Source organism: Oncorhynchus mykiss, chromosome 2 (assembly GCF_057628025.1).
Source record: "Oncorhynchus mykiss isolate SJ-2025 chromosome 2, ASM5762802v1, whole genome shotgun sequence".
Taxonomy (NCBI): domain Eukaryota; kingdom Metazoa; phylum Chordata; class Actinopteri; order Salmoniformes; family Salmonidae; genus Oncorhynchus; species Oncorhynchus mykiss.
Genome location: NC_143023.1, coordinates 23,248,322 through 23,267,926, shown reverse-complemented (window position 1 = coordinate 23,267,926; position 19,605 = coordinate 23,248,322). Strand labels below are relative to the sequence as shown.

General features: G+C 42.4%; 1 protein-coding gene and 2 long non-coding RNA genes across 5 annotated transcripts; all 3 read left to right on the top strand.

Annotated features, from left to right (window-relative positions):
• Positions 1 to 39: 39 nt before the first annotated feature.
• LOC149984917 (uncharacterized) lies at positions 40 to 3,343 on the top strand. 3 transcript variants are annotated; one of them, XM_090193381.1, is made up of 4 exons: positions 40 to 141; positions 505 to 556; positions 816 to 937; positions 1,143 to 3,343. In XM_090193381.1, exons 1-4 carry the CDS (start codon positions 65 to 67, stop codon positions 1,207 to 1,209), a joined length of 318 nt encoding a protein of 105 aa, XP_090049507.1. In that variant the 5' UTR covers positions 40 to 64; the 3' UTR covers positions 1,210 to 3,343. The 3 variants fall into 3 exon arrangements, 2 of the variants coding, with proteins under 2 accessions (XP_090049507.1, XP_090049504.1); XM_090193378.1 differs by having other exon boundaries at positions 49 to 141; positions 810 to 937; XR_016485275.1 differs by lacking the exon at positions 40 to 141 and having other exon boundaries at positions 339 to 556; positions 810 to 937.
• Positions 3,344 to 13,701: 10,358 nt separating this feature from the next.
• LOC149984916 (uncharacterized) lies at positions 13,702 to 15,221 on the top strand. The gene is made up of 2 exons (XR_016485276.1): positions 13,702 to 13,911; positions 14,034 to 15,221. It is a non-coding gene; the product is annotated as an uncharacterized LOC149984916 (long non-coding RNA).
• A 1,092-nt stretch (positions 15,222 to 16,313) lies between these two features.
• On the top strand, positions 16,314 to 19,477 carry LOC118938710 (uncharacterized). The gene is made up of 3 exons (XR_005035960.2): positions 16,314 to 16,518; positions 16,609 to 17,004; positions 17,130 to 19,477. It is a non-coding gene; the product is annotated as an uncharacterized LOC118938710 (long non-coding RNA).
• Positions 19,478 to 19,605: the final 128 nt, after the last annotated feature.

The following is a 19,605-nucleotide window of genomic DNA, read 5'->3' as shown; positions in this document are numbered from 1 at the left end:
AAACCAATGGTCTGATCAGTTTTAATTGTGTATTTTCTCTTGTGTTCCAGAATCAGCCCATTTAATGGTGGTCCTGGCAGCATTGGAGGCTCTCTTCCTTGTCACAGCAGTGATTGTGGTGCCCCACATTTACATAAAAAGGTGAGTGGTTTGAAAATGTCTTATAAAGTACTAAACATATATCATAGTGCACCGAAGGGTCCTCTCTCCCCTATCTCTTCTTTAGAAATGTACAGAATTATATTCGCCCCATTCCCCTCCCTCTTCAGCTGTGTACACAAATGAAAATACACTGTCTACAGGCTTGATGTCGTAATCATGTCACAACTGAGACTTTCACAACTTCTTTATGTCCAATGTTCTTTCGAAAAGATTTACCATACTGGCATCGACAACCACCAACTGTTGGTTTGGTTGGCCCACAGTGGAAAGTTACTGAAAAGCATGACAGGCTATTTAGTTGGCCTTTATGGCTGAATTCTCACTTTGTTGTATCATCCACAGATGGAAGTTGAATACGGCCGAGAAGAAGCTTCCAACCAAACCAGTCCCCCAGGTAGGTGATCAGAGGAAAGTAAAGTACGAACAGTGGCCTTACTGTGGTTGTCATTGCGAAACAAACCTTACACATGGAATTTATTGTTCTGTTTTTCTTAAATAAAAAACAGCTTGTGTGAAAGTTGAATGGTAAATGTGGAAATCAATCCCATTGAACTTTGAGTTCATTCAAAATATGCCAATGAGTAGAAAGAGAGTCATTCTATGCCTGGGGCCAGTGCTCAGTATTTTGACTGTATTCTGACTGTTAGTTACAGAAAGCAACCTTGTCTAGACCAGAGGACATCTATGAAAACATGAAATGGTCAGCCAAGCCGATCACTGATCCTGATGACATGAACTACGCAGAGCTCAATTTCAGGCCTGCTCCTTCACCCAGGTAAATAAACACAGAGTGAGTGAGACACGCAAAGTAAATTGCACAAGGAAAATAATGTGTATCAAAACAGTTGCATAATAACTTGCAAAAAACATGTCCCCAACAATGCAACAACAGGCTTACATTACGCAGTATCTGTAATATAGTAATAACTACTAGGTAAATACAAATATAGATCTGCACTAAAACCTGTTCCCTTTAAAAGGATGCAGCGGAATAACAAGGCAGACGATGACGATGCAGTTATCTACAGACAACTGCAAACACACTGAGGTGGTCAGAGAACTTTGATATCTAGACCTCAAGGCCTACAATATGGTAAACTCAAGAAAAGTGAATGAAAAATAGTATGTTTAAGTCACGTTTTTTAAATAGCAAAATTCAAGCTGTTATACTGTATGTGTATGTACAAACAATGTACAGTGTACAATGTACGAAATAAACAGTAAAAAAGTGGATAATTATACAAATACAAACATAAAATGATTACATGAGCACACAGGGTATTCCATTTAACAACAGATTATTAAAAAATAAGCATATCATATTGCTCTGTAATATATAAGAGCTCTGTATATTTCTCATGATTACAACACTTGAAGAGATGTAATTTTGACACGTCATTATTTCTTAATGTGATTATGCTGTATATTCAATGTGGAAACATGTTAATATGTTAGGATAAACTGTCCTTATCAAATAATGGTATGTCATTGTCACGGCTCTCGTCGTAATGAGGATCGGACCAAAGCGCAGCGTGGTAAGTGTTCATGATATTATTTGATCACAAAACACTCGAACAAAATAAACAATAGAGAAAACAGAAACAGTTCTGTAAGGTGCATAAACTATACAGAAAACAACTACCCACAAAACACAGGTGGGAAAAAGGCTGCCTAAGTATGATTCCCAATCAGAGACAACGATAGACAGCTGTCCCTGATTGAGAACCATACCCGGCCAAAACATAGAAATAAAGAAACTAGAATGCCCACCCTAGACACCCTGGCCTAACCAACATAGAGAATAAAAGCCTCTCTATGGCCAGGGCGTGACAGTCATTTATAGATTTTTTTGCAGATTAAAGTGAATATAGACTTCAATAAATAATGAGTTATGATTCAATTAACTTCTTTGGGAAAGGGGGCAGCATTTTCACTTTTGGATGAATAGCGTGCCCAGAGTGAACTGCCTCCTACTCAGTCCCAGATGCTAATATATGCATATTATTATTAGCATTGGATAGAAGTTTCTAAAACTGTTTGAATGATGTCTGTGAGTATAACAGAACTCATATGGCAGGCAAAAACCTGAGAAAAAATCCAAACAGGAAGTGGGAAATCTGATATTGGTTATGTTGCACTTCCTAAGGCTTCCACTAGATGTCAACCGTCTTTAGAAAGTTGTTTCAGGCTTCTCATGTGATGTGGGACCGGATGGGAGCTCTTTGAGTCAGTGGTCTGCCTACAGCCTCGTTCTCAGTCACGCGCTTTCACTTGAGAGGTAGCTGTCGTTTCATTGCTTTTCAACAGACAATGGAATTCTCCGGTTGGAACATTATTGAACTTTTATGATAAAACATCCTAAAGATTGATTCTATACTTAGTTTTTTTTGTGTGAATTTTACCCCGTTTTCTCCCCAATTTCATGGTATCCAATTGTTTTTTAGTAGCTACTATCTTGTCTCATCGCTACAACTCCCGTACGGGCTCTGGAGAGACGAAGGTTGAATGTCATGCGTCCGCCGATACACAACCCAACCAAGCAGCACTGCTTCTTAACACAGCGCGCATCCAACCCGGAAGCCAGCCGCACCAATGTGTTGGAGAAAACACTGTGCACCAGGCAACCTTGGTTAGCGCGCACTGGGCCCGGCCCGCCACAGGAGTCGCTGGTGCGCGATGAGACAAGGACATCCCTACCGACCAAGCCCTCCCTAACCCGGAAGACGCCAGGCCAATTGTGCGTCGCCCCATAGACCTCCCAGTCGCGGCCGTTTACGACAGAGCCTGGGCGCGAACCCAGAGTCTCTGATGGCACAGCTGGCGCTGCAGTACAGCGCCCTTAACCACTGCGCGACCCGGGAGGCCCAGAATTAATTGTATTTTTAACTTTTATTCCTGAGGGGGACTGTGGGAGGGGTCTCGAATGGTTGAGGCACAGCTATTGGGGAACTGTGGGGGGGATCTTGGAGGTTTCGGGTTCACGTTTTTGGCCTGGTGGTAGATCGGTCAACATGCCCTTGAGCAGGGCATTGACCCTGGATGCTTCTATGTGTCTTTCTGGATGGGAATCAGTTCAATGACTGGTATGATGTAGTTGTTGAGCAGCTTCACTGCAAATACATTGTATGTTTTGAATGTTCAATACATTTTAAAAAATTCAATTAAAAAAGTTTCTAATCAATAACCTATACCCGTGTGTGTGTGTATCCCGTGTTATCATTTAGTTTGTTAGTAAATATATAATCACATCAATGTGTGGTATGGAATGATCAGTAAGACTCGGGTTTGTGCAAATCGAAGAAGTATGCAACGTTCAGAATGAGACTGATGTGAGGTAATGATTAATGGGTGACTCTTATCGATATATAACATATCTTTAGAGTTTAATTAGGGAGATGGTAACTCTATAAACAACTTATTCCGTCCGTGGTGCCCCAAATTCCTAATGACTTAATTGTTACATGATTAATTTAATCGGGTGACAATTAAACATAGTTAGCTGATTTGATAAATAACAGTCTGCACATTAATGAAAGTCATGTCACGACAATATATATAGTACCATTCAAAATCTGTACACACCTACTCATTCCAGGGTTTTTCTTTATTTTTACTATTTTCTACATTGTAGAATAATAGTGAAGACATCAAAACGATTAAATAACACATATGGAATCATGTAGTAACCAAAGTAGCCACCCTTTGCCTCGGTGACAGCTTTGCACACTCTTTGTATTCTCTCAACCACCTTCATGAGGTAGTCACCTGGAATGCATGCAATTAACAGGTGTGCCTTGTTCAAAGTTATTTTGTGGAATTTCGTTCCTTCTTAATGAATTTGAGCCAGTCATTTGTGTTGTGACAAGGTAGGTGTGGTATACAGAATATAGCCCTATTTGGTAAAATACCAAGTCCATATTATAGCAAGAACAGCTCAAATAAGCAAAGAGAAATGACAGTCCATCATTACCTTAAGACATGAAGGTCAGTCAAGCTGGAAAATGTCAATAACTTTTAAAGTTTCTTCAAGTGCAGTCACAAAAACTATCAAGCGCTATGATGAAACTGGCACTCATGAGGACCGCCACAGGAAAGGAAGACCCAGAGTTACCTCTACTGCAGAGGATAAGTTCATTATGGCTACGAGCCTAATGAGACTCTGCAGAGATACGCCATCCCATCTGCTTTGCGCTTAGTGGGACTATCATTTGTTTTTCATCAGGACAATGGTTCAAAACACACCTCCAGGCTGTGTAAGGTCTATTTGACCAAGAATGAGAGTGATGGAGTGTTGCATCAGATGACCTGGCCTCCACAGTCACCCGACCTCAACCCAATTGAGATGGTTTGGGATGAGTTGGACCGCAGGAACTCCTTCAAGTGTGGGAACTCCTTCAAGACTGTTGGAAAAGCATTCCAGGTGACTACCTCATGAAACTGGTTGAGAGAATGCCAAGAGTGTGTGAAGCTGTCATCAAGGCAAAGGGTGGCTACTTTGAAGAATCTAACATTTCAAATGTATTTTGATTTGTTTAGCACTTTTTTGGTTACTACATGATTTCATATTCGTTATTTAATATTTTTGGATGTCTTCACTATTATTCTACAATGTAGAAAATAATAAAAATAAAGAAAAACCCTTGAATGATCAGCTGTTTCCAAACGTTTAACTAGTTCTGTATATATACAATATTCAATTGGCATTTCTTTAAAAGCACAGAACAATTTGGACATTTTTGAACTGTAACAACAGTTTTAAATCAAACTCCTCCTTAAGGCCAAGAGGAGACTGTGGGTTGAGCCTGTGTATCCAGAAAGATTCCCTTTGAAAAAGTTTCCTCTCAGTGTTCCCTCCCCTTTGTGACATCTTGACCATTTCTATTCCAAGGTATCTTAGATAATTAATAGGATGTTGTTGCAGGAATTTAATTCCTCTGTTCTAATACCCAATTAAAATGAAACACTGTCAATTCATAAGAATTTGTAAGACCCTTATTTTCTAGAAATGGACAGAGCCCGGTCTTAAAGTCAAATAGCAGCCTTTATTCACGAGAGTCCTGAATACGATACAGTTTACCACAGGTTATAAACTGAAAATGACGTCATTAGTTTCAGCACCAACCCGTGCCATCTCCGTGCCAGTACAAAGGCTGTATCTCAAGCCTTCCCACATCCGTCTCACTACCAATTTAATATAATTTACGAGCCAAGGTCTTCTCGTGTAGATAAGCATTGTAGCCAGTCTGAAGATATCATTCATTCATTCCTACCAAGGAACAGACAGTCATTGTTCTAACTCTTGACCACATTCACACACATTAAATTCAGTACTGGGATCAAGAAAGAAAACTCATACATATACAGCAACATAATAGTATTCTGATTAGTACATATACAGTAACATAATAGTATTCTGATTAGTCAGTCCTGATTTAAATGTATACATAATTAGTCACCATTGACAAAAATTCCCTTAACAGATGTCCAACTTGTACAAAATGAACAGAGACCGTGTTTTTTTTGTCTCACCTGTCCATATATTTATGCGGTGCTCACTGATCCGGATCTCAAGGCTTCTATAGGTTTTCCCTATGTAAGACAAACCGCAGGGACATTTCAACATTTAAAAAACGTTGGTGGACATGCAGGTAATCAGGCCTTTGATCCTAAATCTTTGTCCTGTGCAGGGGTGGGTAAATTAGTCATTTGAATGTTGATATTGTGAACCTGTGCTATATATTTGTTGTGTTCAGTAATATGGTGTCGTAGCTCAGTTGAGTACTGAATACTGTTGCTTTAAGAATGTATCAGTCAGGTTGTGCGTAAACCGAGGTGTGAGGGTTGGATGAGTGATTTTCTTTACGAGTTGTTAACATGTTGATCTGAAGTAAAAAGTTCAGTTTAATTGCACAACAAGCCTCCTTGCATTTGTAACATTTGGCGACGAGGATGGCCGAGTTTAGCTTACCTCCACCATCTCAATTTCTTCCAGTCCCTGGAGAGCTGCATGTTCCATGGAATCGCTGGTTTCAATCCTTTCAGTTGTATATGGTAGCTATCAATCTGCATGGAGCTGCTGATGCACGAAAACTGGAGATTCTGCACCACTGTCTCAGCGCTGAGGCACAACGTGTCTTCTCCACTCTACAGCCAGTGGATAACAAGTTTACATCAGCGGTCCAAGCTCTCGAGGAACAATATGATTCATGATGTCAGATTCAACTGGTGCACATGTGCATCACTTGCCTACACCTGCGCCTATGGAGTACTCACAACTGTTTGAGGGGCTAGGTCACCTCAGAGGTTTCGTCCATCGGTCTACAGTCAACAAAGATGTCAAGCCAGTAATCCAGCCATTGCGAAGGGTTCCTCTGACCCTTTGGGAGCCCATTGACAAGGGACTTGAAAACCTCCTGGAGAATGACATCATCTAGCCCATTGACGCCTCGCCATGGGTCTCAAACCTGGTCGTTGCACCCAAGAAAAATGGCAATCTTCGGATCTGCATGGATCCATGTTATTCAGCAAACTTGACCTGAGGCAAGGAAACCTTCAGGTTCCCCTGGCACATGAGTTGAGATCTCACTGCATTTATAACGGAGTCTCCCGCCTGTCCGGCGCCGCTGCCGGAGTCTCCCGCCTGTCCGGCGCCGCTGCCGGAGTCTCCCGCCTGTCCGGCGCCTCTGCCGGAGTCTCCCGCCTGTCCGGCGCCTCTGCCGGAGTCTTCCGCCTGTCCGGCGCCTCTGCCGGAGTCTCCCGCCTGTCCGGCGCCTCTGCCGGAGTCTCCCGCCTGTCCGGCGCCTCTCCCGCCTGTCCGGCGCCTCTGCCGGAGTCTCCCGCCTGTCCGGCGCCTCTGCCGGAGTCTCCCGCCTGTCCGGCGCCGCTGCCGGAGCCTCCCGCCTGTCCGGCGCCGCTGCCGGAGCCTCCCGCCTGTCCGACGCCGCTGCCGGAGCCTCCCGCCTGTCCGGCGCCGCTGCCGGAGCCTCCCGCCTGTCCAGCGCCGCTGCCGGAGCCTCCCGCCTGTCCGGCGTCGCTGCCGGAGCCCCTCTGCCCCGAGCAGCTGCCCCCTGTCCCGAGCAGCTGCCCCTCTGTCCCGAGCAGCTGCCCCTCTGTCCCGAGCAGCTGTCCCTCTGTCCCGAGCAGCTGCCCCACCTCTGTCCCGAGCTGCCCCTCTGTCCCGAGCTGCCCCTCTGTCCCAAACAGCCCCTCTGTCCAGTGGGGTCATTGAGAAGGGTGGCCATGGTGAGAAAGCCACGGAGGCGGACAATAAGGCGGACTAAGACAATGGTGAAGTGGGGTCCGCGTCCCGCGCCAGAGCCGCCACCGCGGACAGACGCCCACCCAGACCCTACCCTATAGGTCAAGGTTTTGCGGCCGGAGTCCGCACCTTTGGGGGGGGGGGGGGGGTACTGTCACGTTCTGACCTTTATTTCCGTTGTTTTGTATTTATTTAGTATGGTCAGGGCGTGAGTTGGGTGGGCAGTCTATGTTTGTTTTTCTATGTTTTGGGGCATTTCTATGTTTTCGGCCTAGTATGGTTCTCAATCAGAGGCAGGTGTCATTAGTTGTCTCTGATTGAGAATCATACTTAGGTAGCCTGGGTTGCACTGTTTGTTTGTGGGTGATTGTCTATGTTGATGGCTTGTTTCCGCACAGTCCATATGATTAGCTTCACGGTTGTTATTTTGTTTACTGGTTTTGTATAGTTTTCAGTGTTCACTACTTTCTTTATTAAAGATTGACCATGGACACCACGCCGCGTATTGGTCCTCAGATCCTTTTCGCCTCTCCTCTTCAGATGAAGAGGAGAACGACCGTGACACTCCTCCATCCCAACCTTAAGTATATTTGTTTTCTAGATCCGTACATTGACCCACCAGGAAAAGGTTACTAATAGGATTTTTTTATTTTATGGGAGGAATTTGCATTGTAAAGAATGACATACAACCCTAGTGATAGCAGTTCAAAAAGGTGCCCTCTGACACATCACACTCAGAGCTAGAATGTGAAACCATACATGCATATTAATCATTTGCCCTTTACTTACATTGATTACAGGGATGAGGCCTGCCTGTGCCCATCATGTTAAAGTGTCAAAGAAACTAAGCAGGACGAGTGTTTTGTTTGTAAGCTGCAGTGCCACATTGGTTATAAGCATGTTGGCAGCTCTGTAATGCATGTCACATACTCACCTCCCCCTTAAACTATACAAACGCGCCCATGATGTGTATTTAAGATAAATAAATCCTCACCTCACCCCTCTCGTCACACCCCCAAAATCCTCATAAGGGTCCAGGGTTCTTGTTCAGAACTCTGTCACCCTATTCTCGATTGAGCTGACAGTAAATAAATATTGTTTTCTTTGTTAACTGGGATGTGGCTCTCATATCCTTTTTCAATAACAATGTTTCTGTAATGGTATCCATGTTTTATTTGTGTAAGCTCTCCTCGCCTGTCTCCTATTGACATTCACTCAAGCCATGTTCTGTTGACATACACTTAAAACATCCATATGTAAGTAACGAGCACTTCTTCCAATCCATGTTTAAATATTGCCTTAAAACAATAAATTAAAAACGTATGATATTTTGAATAATTTGAAAGTACATTGTTATTTTTTATGGTCCCAATTTGTATTTCATTTTTATTTTACCTTTATTTAACCAGCCAAGTCAATTAAGAACAAATTACTATTTATATCACTACACAGTGATGCTAAAAACTATATAATAATTACATGGTTTTACATGCCTTATAAGAGGTATAATAGTTGATAGTACTATGTAACAACTACCCACACTAGTTACAGTACATTATGCTGCTATATTACCGTTATGCTTGGCAATACTATTTACCAGGTCTCTCTTACAAAATCTAATTGTGACAAACCTGGTTAAAAAAATCAATTAAAATGTTTTTATTTTATATACAGTGCCTTGCGAAAGTATTCGGCCCCCTTGAACTTCGCGACCTTTTGCCACATTTCAGGCTTCAAACATAAAGATATAAAACTGTATTTTTTTGTGAAGAATCGACAACAAGTGGGACACAATCATGAAGTGGAACGACATTTATTGGATATTTCAAACTTTTTTAACAAATCAAAAAACCCTAACCCCCTTAAGTTAATACTTTGTAGCGCCACCTTTTGCTGCGATTACAGCTGTAAGTCGCTTGGGGTATGCCTCTATCAGTTTTGCACATCGAGAGACTGACATTTTTTCCCATTCCTCCTTGCAAAACAGCTCGAGCTCAGTGAGGTTGGATGGAGAGCATTTGTGAACAGCAGTTTTCAGTTCTTTCCACAGATTCTCGATTGGATTCAGGTCTGGACTTTGACTTGGCCATTCTAACACCTGGATATGTTTATTTTTGAACCATTCCATTGTAGATTTTGCTTTATGTTTTGGATCATTGTCTTGTTGGAAGACAAATCTCCGGCCCAGTCTCAGGTCTTTTGCAGACTCCATCAGGTTTTCTTCCAGAATGGTCCTGTATTTGGCTCCATCCATCTTCCCATCAATTTTAACCATCTTCCCTGTCCCTGCTGAAGAAAATCAGGCCCAAACCATGATGCTGCCACCACCATGTTTGACAGTGGGGATGGTGTGTTCAGTGTGATGAGCTGTGTTGCTTTTACGCCAAACATAACGTTTTGCATTGTTGCCAAAAAGTTCAATTTTGGTTTCATCTGACCAGAGCACCTTCTTCCACATGTTTGGTGTGTCTCCCAGGTGGCTTGTGGCAAACTTTAAACAACACTTTTTATGGATATCTTTAAGAAATGGCTTTCTTCTTGCCACTCTTCCATAAAGGCCAGATTTGTGCAATATACGACTGATTGTTGTCCTATGGACAGAGCCTCCCACCTCAGCTGTAGATCTCTGCAGTTCATCCAGAGTGATCATGGGCCTCTTGGCTGCATCTCTGATCAGTCTTCTCCTTGTATGAGCTGAAAGTTTAGAGGGACGGCCAGGTCTTGGTAGATTTGCAGTGGTCTGATACTCCTTCCATTTCAATATTATCACTTGCACAGTGCTCCTTCGGATGTTTAAAGCTTGGGAAATCTTTTTGGATCCAAATCCGGCTTTAAACTTCTTCACAACAGTATCTCGGACCTGTCTGGTGTGCTCCTTGTTCTTCATGATGCTCTCTGCGCTTTTAACGGACCTCTGAGACTATCCCAGTGCAGCTGCATTTATACGGAGACTTGATTACACACAGGTGGATTGTATTTATCATCATTAGTCATTTAGGTCAACATTGGATCATTCAGAGATCCTCACTGAACTTCTGGAGAGAGTTTGCTGCACTGAAAGTAAAGGGGCTGAATAATTTTGCACGCCCAATTTTTCAGTTTTTGATTTGTTAAAAAAGTTTGAAATATCCAATAAATGTCGTTCCACTTCATGATTGTACACCACTTGTTGTTGATTCTTCACAAAAAAATACAGTTTTATATCTTTATGTTTGAAGCCTGAAATGTGGCAAAAGGTCGCAAAGTTCAAGGGGGCCGAATACGGGACGTTCTGACCTTTTACTTCCTTTGTTTTGTCTTTATTTAGTATGGTCAGGACGTGAGTTGGGGTGGGCAGTCTATGTTTGTTTTTTTATGTTTGGTTTCTGTTTCGGCCTGGTATGGTTCTCAATCAGAGGCAGGTGTCGTTAGTTGTCTCTGATTGAGAATCATACTTAGGTAGCCTGGGTTTCACTGTTGGTTTGTGGGTGTTTGTTTCCTTGTCAGTGTTTGTCGCCACACGGTACTGTTTCGGTTTCGTTTCTTCATGTTTCTTTTGTTATTTTTGTATTCAGTGTTCAGTGCTTTCTTTGATTAAAGTTATGGACACTTACCACGCTGCATCTTGGTACGATCCTTACTCATCTTCAGACGAAGAGGAGATCTGCCGTTACACCATGTTTCATGTTTTCCATATCATTTGTTAACTGTGCATTTTGGTTTCCAGCCTTGGGTCCAACCTTCGTGATTGTGTGGCTGTCAGTCTATTCATAGGTAGGAATCATAGGTTACCTATCAATATTCCATGTCATGTAATCACTACCAGAATTGAACAAGTTGATCATTTATTATTATCTAACATTATGGGGAAACAAAAACAGTACTGTAGATTGGCAAATGAAATCTTTCTAGCATCCACTAATTAGATAGTACATTAATGTTGTTTGTTCTGCAGGGAACACTATATTATAGACATGTAATACTGGTTATAAAGCTATGCAAGGGGAAGCGACAGCATGTGTATTGTTATGTGCACAAACATTTGTATACAATCATGTCATTCAAGCAAAAACTAATTATTTTGTGCCTTACTAAATTGACACTTGACAGTCAGTGAATTCAACAAGAGCAGTCGGAGCAAGACAATTGTCCTGTATTTAAGCTATAGTAAACTATTCATTATTAAACTGATATTACATTAGTCAAATGGTTGCAAAAAGAAATCAGGTGCTCATCTGTAAAATTGTCTTTCTTCCTTTATGTTTAGTGGTCAGTGGATCATGCCCAGTGGGGCGGGAGTTCATTACTGCCTTTATGCCTAACTATTTGCTGAGCTACCATGATGATCAGAGTCTTCAACTGGCCATAACCACACAGGATTATCCAGCCATTGTTCAAATTCAGGTCAATGCAATCGGCTTCTCTACCTCAGTGAAAATAGATAAACAGAACACCAAATGGATCGCCAAACCTGGTAACGCTGAAATTGGGGGTCCAGGAGCTTCCACCAAAACAGTGCAGGTCACCTCCAACTCTGACATCTCAGTGGGGGCCTTCAACTACAAGTTCTCAACCGGAGACAGCAGTGTGGTCTTCCAAACTGACCAGCTGGGTACTGACTATGTGGCCTTCACCCCTCTCTGAGAACATGAAAAGCCACAATGATGCCTGCTTGGCACGAGGGGGTCAAAATTAGCCCTGAGTGGAGGACAATCATTGGATGCTACGAGTTTTTTTCTTTCCAGACATTTCATAAAGATTTTTATATTGTGCTTTTCGGTATTATTTACATATATTTTCTCATTTCACATTTGCAGCACTGGAATGTCCATCAAACAGCTACTACGAGGCGTGTGGCACAGCTTGCCCTGCCTCTTGTTCAGATCTAGATGCCGAAGCAAAGTGCAAGGAACCCTGTGTGGAGACCTGTCAATGCAACAAGGGCTTTGTCCTCAGTGGAGACAAATGCATCTCCAAGGAGAGCTGTGGCTGCTCTTATGAAGGACGATACTACCCGTCTGGAATGAAGTTCTGGGAAGATGACAAATGCACAAAGCAGTGTGAATGCAATCCAGCAACAGCCAAGGTTGAATGCAAAGCAACAGCATGCAAGAAATCAGAGGTGTGTGGCCTGCAGAGTGGTAAGAGAGATTGTTACCCAACATCTTATGCCACCTGCCAAGGTTCAGGCGACCCCCACTACCGCACGTTTGATGGCAAGAGGTTCAACTTCCAGGGAACGTGTACTTACGTTCTCTCCAAATTGGTCAGCAAAGACGACAGATGTCTGGTACCTTTTGAGGTGCTTGTAAAGAATCAGAATGGGGGGAGGGACACGGCAGTGTCTTACACAAAGACAGTCACCATCACTGCCTTCAAAAACACCTGTCACGTTCTGACCTTAGTTCCTTTGTTTTATCTTATGTTTTAGTATGGTCAGGGCGTGAGTTGGGTGGGTTGTCTATGTTAGTTGTCTATGATTTTCTATTTCTGTGTTTGGCCTGGTATGGTTCTCAATCAGAGGCAGCTGTCAATTGTTGTCCCTGATTGAGAACCATATTTAGGTAGCCTGTTTTCCATTGTGTTTTGTGGGTGGTTTTTTTCTGTTTAGTGTTGTGTTGCAACATACAGGACTGTTCGTTGGTTGTTTATTGTTTTGTTTTCAGTGTTCATTAAAATATGAACACTGCTGCACCTTGGTCCTCCTCTCTATCTCCAGACGACAACCGTTACAACACCATCACCGTGAGTAGGGACAACCCTGGCAAAGTATTGGTAAGCTACCTTAAAATGTTATCCATTCCTAATGAATGACATAATTGCCTTCTGGGTCTATTTTGTCAATGAGCTTTTATGATTATACTACTTAATGTAAGAAGAAATATCAGGACATTATCATCCATCATGTTCCATTCAAATTTCGTTCTCTCTTCCCAGGTCAACAACCAGTATGTGAACATGCCATTTGATGCAGAAGACGGCCAACTGTCCATCTTCCGCAGTGGGTATTTCGGGGTGGTGAAGACCAAATTTGGCCTGACACTGAAGTTCAACTGGAACAGCCACGTCTCCCTAACCCTCCCCAGCACCTACTCAGACCTAGAATTATGGACTTTATTGATGTTCTATTTTGATATTACGATGAGCAAGATATGTCAGCATCTCTAATGCACATTTTGTCAGACCCCTGTGAGGACACTGAGTGCCGTGAGAAAGAAAACTGTGTGGTGATGAACAATAAGGCGATATGTGTGGCCCAGTCCAAGGCCTTACTGCTGGTTGTTCTGTTACCCTCACTATAGCACGTTCGATGGCCAGCCCTTCTCCTTCATGGGTACCTGCTCCTACATTCTGGTGAATACGACGGGCAAAGATCCCTCCCTGCCTCAGTTCAGCATCCAGACTAAGAACGAGCCGCGAGTCAACTCCAAAGGCTCCTTCCTCAAATCAGCCAACATAGACCTGAGTGGTCACAGATCACCATTCTCAGTGGCCAAAGAGGGACAGTGGAGGTGGGTGGCTTCCAGTTATACTTGATTCAGATTTTCCATGTTGAAGTTGAATGTAAGAATCCTCTATGCTCTCCATCCACTTTAAGTCCTCTTTAATTCCTCTTCTCTCTCTCTTGTCTCAGATTGATGGCATTAGGTCTGACCTCCCTGTGAGTTTAGAGTCTGGCAACATCAGAATCACAGAGTCTGGTATCCAAGGGACCATCCAGACAGATGTTGGCCTGAAGATCACTTTTGACTGGACCGCCTTCTTCATGGTGACCATCAGCAGCAGTTACTACGACAACTTCGTTTCATCTGTGGCATCTACAATGGTAACAAAGCAGATGACTTCACCACTCCCACAGGTGTGCTTTCGGCAAATACCACGGCGTGGGTGGCATCCTGGAGTGTTGCTGACGGTGATCCATTCTGCCGGCATGTCTGTAATGGCAACTGCCCCACGTGCTCAGAACCAGACCGGCACTTTATACTGGACCAAAGTACTGTGGTTTGATGACAGACGGAGGGGGCCCATTTCACCAGTGTCATAAGAAAGTGCCTGTGAAGGAGTTTGCCTCAGACTGCCTCTATGATGTGTGTCTGAATGAGGGTCGACAGGAGGTGTTGTGTGAGACCTTGGCTAACAAAGTGGCCAAATGTCAGCAGGCTGGGGTTGTAGTCTCACGGCTGTGGAGAAAGGCCTCCAACTGCCCTTAGTACTCAGCTATAACAAAACATCACATTTATGAACTCAGACATTCTGAAATGTGTATAATGTGTCAAATGAATTTGCAGAATGTATTAGGACTACATTTGATGTTTGTTTTTTCTCAACTCAAACAGCCCTGGCTTGCCCATACCACAGCCACTATGAGCTATGTGGCACTGCCTGCCCTGCCACCTGTGCCATTCCCAATGTCCCCGAGATCTGTTCCAAAGTCTTTGTGGAAGGCTGCCAGTGCAACAAGGGTTACGTAACTCAGTGGTGAATACTGTGTCATCAAGGAGTCAGGGTGTGGCTGAATGACAAACTCAACAAATATGGAAAACCTGTACATATCAAGTTTGGAGGCAAGAGCATTTTACTTTTCAAATAAACTCTCATGGCTCCAAAATATCCTTTAAAAACGTTCCTTTCATGTCCAGGTTGTAGGCTAGAGCATTTCGCCATGTAATCATACCTTAAAATGACCTTCTGTATGTGATAACATATTCTGAACTATATAATGTTGTGAGGGATTATGAGTATTCATGCATGGAATCGTTATTGAACTCTGTATTCATTATAATCCCAGAATTGTGTATTACTAAAACTCAGATCATCTCTGTATGTGTGTGTATCTCTGTCTACCCTTAACACCTTTTAAAAGTTTTGATTTAATCATAACTCAACCTCTCAAGTAATTAATTCAAACAAAACTGTTGAGTATATTAATCTTGAAGTATATGCCATATTACAGGGGGGCAAAAAAGTATTTAGTCAGCCACCAATTGTGAAAGTTTGTAACGGTTCTCTTCTGGTGAAAGAGAGGCGGACCAAAAGGCAGCGTGGTTAGTTTTGTACATCTTTAATAAAGATGAAAATACAACAATCTACAAAACAAGAAACGTGAAAAAACCAAAACAGTCCTATCTGGTGCCACAAACACAAAGACAGGAACAATCATCCACAAGAGACTTAAAGAATATGGCTGCCTAAATATGGTTCCCAATCAGAGACAATGACCAACACCTGCCTCTGATTGAGAACCATATCAGGCCAAACACAGAAACAGACAAACCAGACACACAACATAGAATGCCCACCCAGCTCACGTCCTGACCAACACTAAAACAAGGAAAACACACACGAACGATGGTCAGAACGTGACAAAGTTCTCCCACTTAAAGATGAGAGAGGCCTGTAATTTTCATCACAGGTACACTTCAAATATGACAGACAAAATGAGAAGAAAAAAAATCCAGAAAATCACATTGTAGGATTTTTAATGAATTTATTTGCAAATTATGGTGGAAAATAAGTATTTGGTCACCTACAAACAAGATTTCTGTCTCTTTCAGACCTGTAACTTCTTCTTTAAGAGGCTTCTCTGTCCTCCACTCGTTACCTGTATTAATGGCACCTGTTTGAACTTGTTATCAGTATAAAAGACACCTGTCCACAACCTCAAACAGTCACACTCCACGATTGGATTGCAAATCCAATCAGTTTTTCACGTTTATTCAATGTCATAACATAGATTTTTTTGGGGGTTGAAATGACATGGAACAATGTTGATTCAACCAGTTTTTGCCCCGTGGGTGTTTTTGCAAAATGGTATTGTGGTATTGTTGTGACTTTTTTCTCTCTCTAAAAAGCAGAAGTATGTGACAGTAATTTCAGCGAAATAGATGTTTTATGATGACATCAGTACTTCTCCACAACCACCCAGTCTTCAATAAGAAGAATTTGCCCGTCCACTGCTGGTCAGATAACACACAGCTGTTGGTACTACGTTCTTGAATCAAAGATTGTATTGATTATATATTTTCTGGAATAACACTCTCTTTCCTACAGGGCTAAAGCCACTATGCACTGTCAATATATTCTACAGTTATCTCTGTTAACTCTACTCTCCCTGCCAGGTACCGTTTTATCTTTGTTTCAGTTAATTATACATGTTAGGGTTAGGGTATTCTCATCACAAGGACAATGTTTTCAATCGCTGTTTTCAGGCACACTGGCACAGACCTGGTCTGTCTGGTACCGTGACAGGGACAGGATTACTGTTATCTGTGCATCAAAAGGCTCATCAGTGGTATTTGACTGTATATACAGCTACCCAGCTACCCAGATAGTTAGAAGAAAGATATGGTTCACTCCGAGAGGCGATACAAAACTAGATGGCTCACAGCAAGGAGATGGAGTGTTTAACACATCTGGACTGACTAATAAATAAAGATACAGTGGAAGAACAGAGTTTTATGACCAAGACAATAACTGCACACTGAAACTCAACAATGTGACTGAAGATGACAGTGGCAGATTCTTCTTCAGATTTGAGGCAAATAGACATAATCAGCCCCCTCAGGGATTTACAGGATCGTGGGGTGTGGACCTGACAATACCAGGTAAATCTAGATTTGTGTACATGTCATCACACTAAACAATTAAGGTATTACAAAACCTAGGATGGTCAGTCATTAACCCTTCAACATGTCCTATATTTGTTATACATGTATCTTCTTTATGTCAGTCTTATCCCTAAAGTTAAATGAAAATGGCCCCGTTAAGGAGCGAGACCACGTCACCTTGGCCTGCACCTCCACCTGTAACCCTCCTTAAATGGAGTTCCTCTGGTTTAAAGATGGCCGCCCACTTCCTGGTGTCTCTGGTGTCCATGGTGGGCAATATCCCCTAGGTCCACTTTCCCCTAATGACACTGGGAGCTACTCCTGTGGTCTGGGGCAAGGCACATCTACACCAATACTGCTGGATGTGAGATGTAAGTCAGCAATATATGTTGGTTTTACGCGATTTATGATGTAGTAAGCTATCTTCAGTGGGTTGTTTTCTCTTCACAGTGGCCAATGTACATTTTAGATGGCTTTGTTCATTGTCTGTATTAATGTATAAATGCAGTGCTTGTGAAAGTATTCACCCCGATTGGCATTTTTCCAATTTTGTTGCCTTACAATTTGGAATAAAAATTGATTTCTGGGGGGTTTCTATCAATTGATTTACACTTTGAAGATGAAAAATATTCTTTATTGTGAAACATACAAGAAAAAAAACACATAAAAACAGAACTTGAGCGTGCATAACTAGTCACTCACCCAAAGTCAATACCTTGTAGAGCCACCTTTTGCAGCAATTACAACTGTAAGTCTCTTGGGGTGTGTCTCTATAAGCGTGGCACATCTAGCCACTGGGATTTTTGCCCATTCTTCAAGGCAAAACTGCTCCAGCTCCTTCAAGTTGGATGGGTTCCGTTGGTGTACAGCAATCTTTAAGTCATACCACAGATTCTCAATTGGATTGAGGTCTGGGCTTTGACTAGGCCATTCCAAGACATTTAAATGTTTCCCCTTAAATCACTTGAGTGTTACTTTAGCAGTATGCTTAGTGTCATTATCCTGCTGGAAGGTGAACCTCCGTCCCAGTCTCAACTCTATGGAAGACTGAAACAGGTCTCAAGTATTTAGCGCCATCCGTCATTCTTTCAATTCTGCCCAGTTTCCCAGACCCTGCAGATGAAAAACATCCCCACAGTATGATGCTGCCACCGGGGTGATGAGAGGTGTTGGGTTTGCGCCAGACATAGTGTTTTCCTTGATGGCCAAAAAGCTCAATTTAGTCTCATCTGACCAGAGTACCTTCTTGTTTGGGGAGTCTCCCACATGCCTTTTGGCAAACACCAAACATGTTTGCTTATTTTTCTCTTTAAGCAATGGCTTTTTTCTGGCCACTCTTCCGTAAAGCCCAGCTCTGTGGAGTGTACGGCTTAAAGTGGTCCTATGGAGAGATACTTCAATCTCCGCAGTGGAGTTTGCAGCTCCTTCAGGGTTATCATTGGTCTCTTTGTTGCCTCTCTGATTAATGCCCTCCTTGCCTGGTCTGTGAGTTTTGGTGGGCGGCCCACTCTTGGCAGGTTAATTGTGTTGCCATATTCTTTCCATTTCTTAATAATGGATTTAATGGTGCTCCGTTGGATGTTCAAAGTTTCAGATTTATTTTATAACCCAACCCTGATCTCTACTTCTCCACAACTTTGTCCCTGACCAGTTTGGAGAGCTCCTTGGTCTTCATGGTGTCGCTTGCTTGGTTGTGCCCCTTGCTTAGTGGTGTTGCAGACTCTGGGGCCTTTCAGAACAGCTGTACAGTATATACAGTTGAAGTTGGAAGTTAACATACACCTTAGCCAAATACATTTAAACTCAGTTTTTCACATTTCATGACATTTAATCCTAGTAAAAATGCCCTGTCTTAAGTCAGTTAGGATCACCACTTTAGAATGTATTAGGACTACATTTGATGTTTGTTTTTTCTCAACTCAAACAGCCCTGGCTTGCCCATACCACAGCCACTATGAGCTATGTGGCACTGCCTGCCCTGCTACCTGTGCCATTCCCAATGTCCCCGAGATCTGTTCCAAAGTCTTTGTGGAAGGCTGTCAGTGCAACAAGGGTTACGTAACTCAGTGGTGAATACTGTGTCATCAAGGAGTCAGGGTGTGGCTGAATGAAAAACTCAACAAATATGGAAAACCTGTACATATCAAGTTTGGAGGCAAGAGCATTTTACTTTTCAAATAAACTCTCATGGCTCCAAAATATCCTTTAAAAACGTTCCTTTCATGTCCAGGTTGTAGGCTAGAGCATTTCGCCATGTAATCATACCTTAAAATTACCTTCTGTATGTGATAACATATTCTGAACTATATAATGTTGTGAGGGATTATGAGTATTCATGCATGGAATCGTTATTGAACTCTGTATTCATTATAATCCCAGAATTGTGTATTACTAAAACTCAGATCATCTCTGTATGTGTGTGTATCTCTGTCTACCCTTAACAACTTTTAAAAGTTTTGATTTAATCAGATAACTCAACCTCTCAAGTAATTAATTCAAACAAAACTGTTGAGTATATTAATCTTGAAGTATATGCCATATTACAGGGGGGCAAAAAAGTATTTAGTCAGCCACCAATTGTGAAAGTTTGTAACGGTT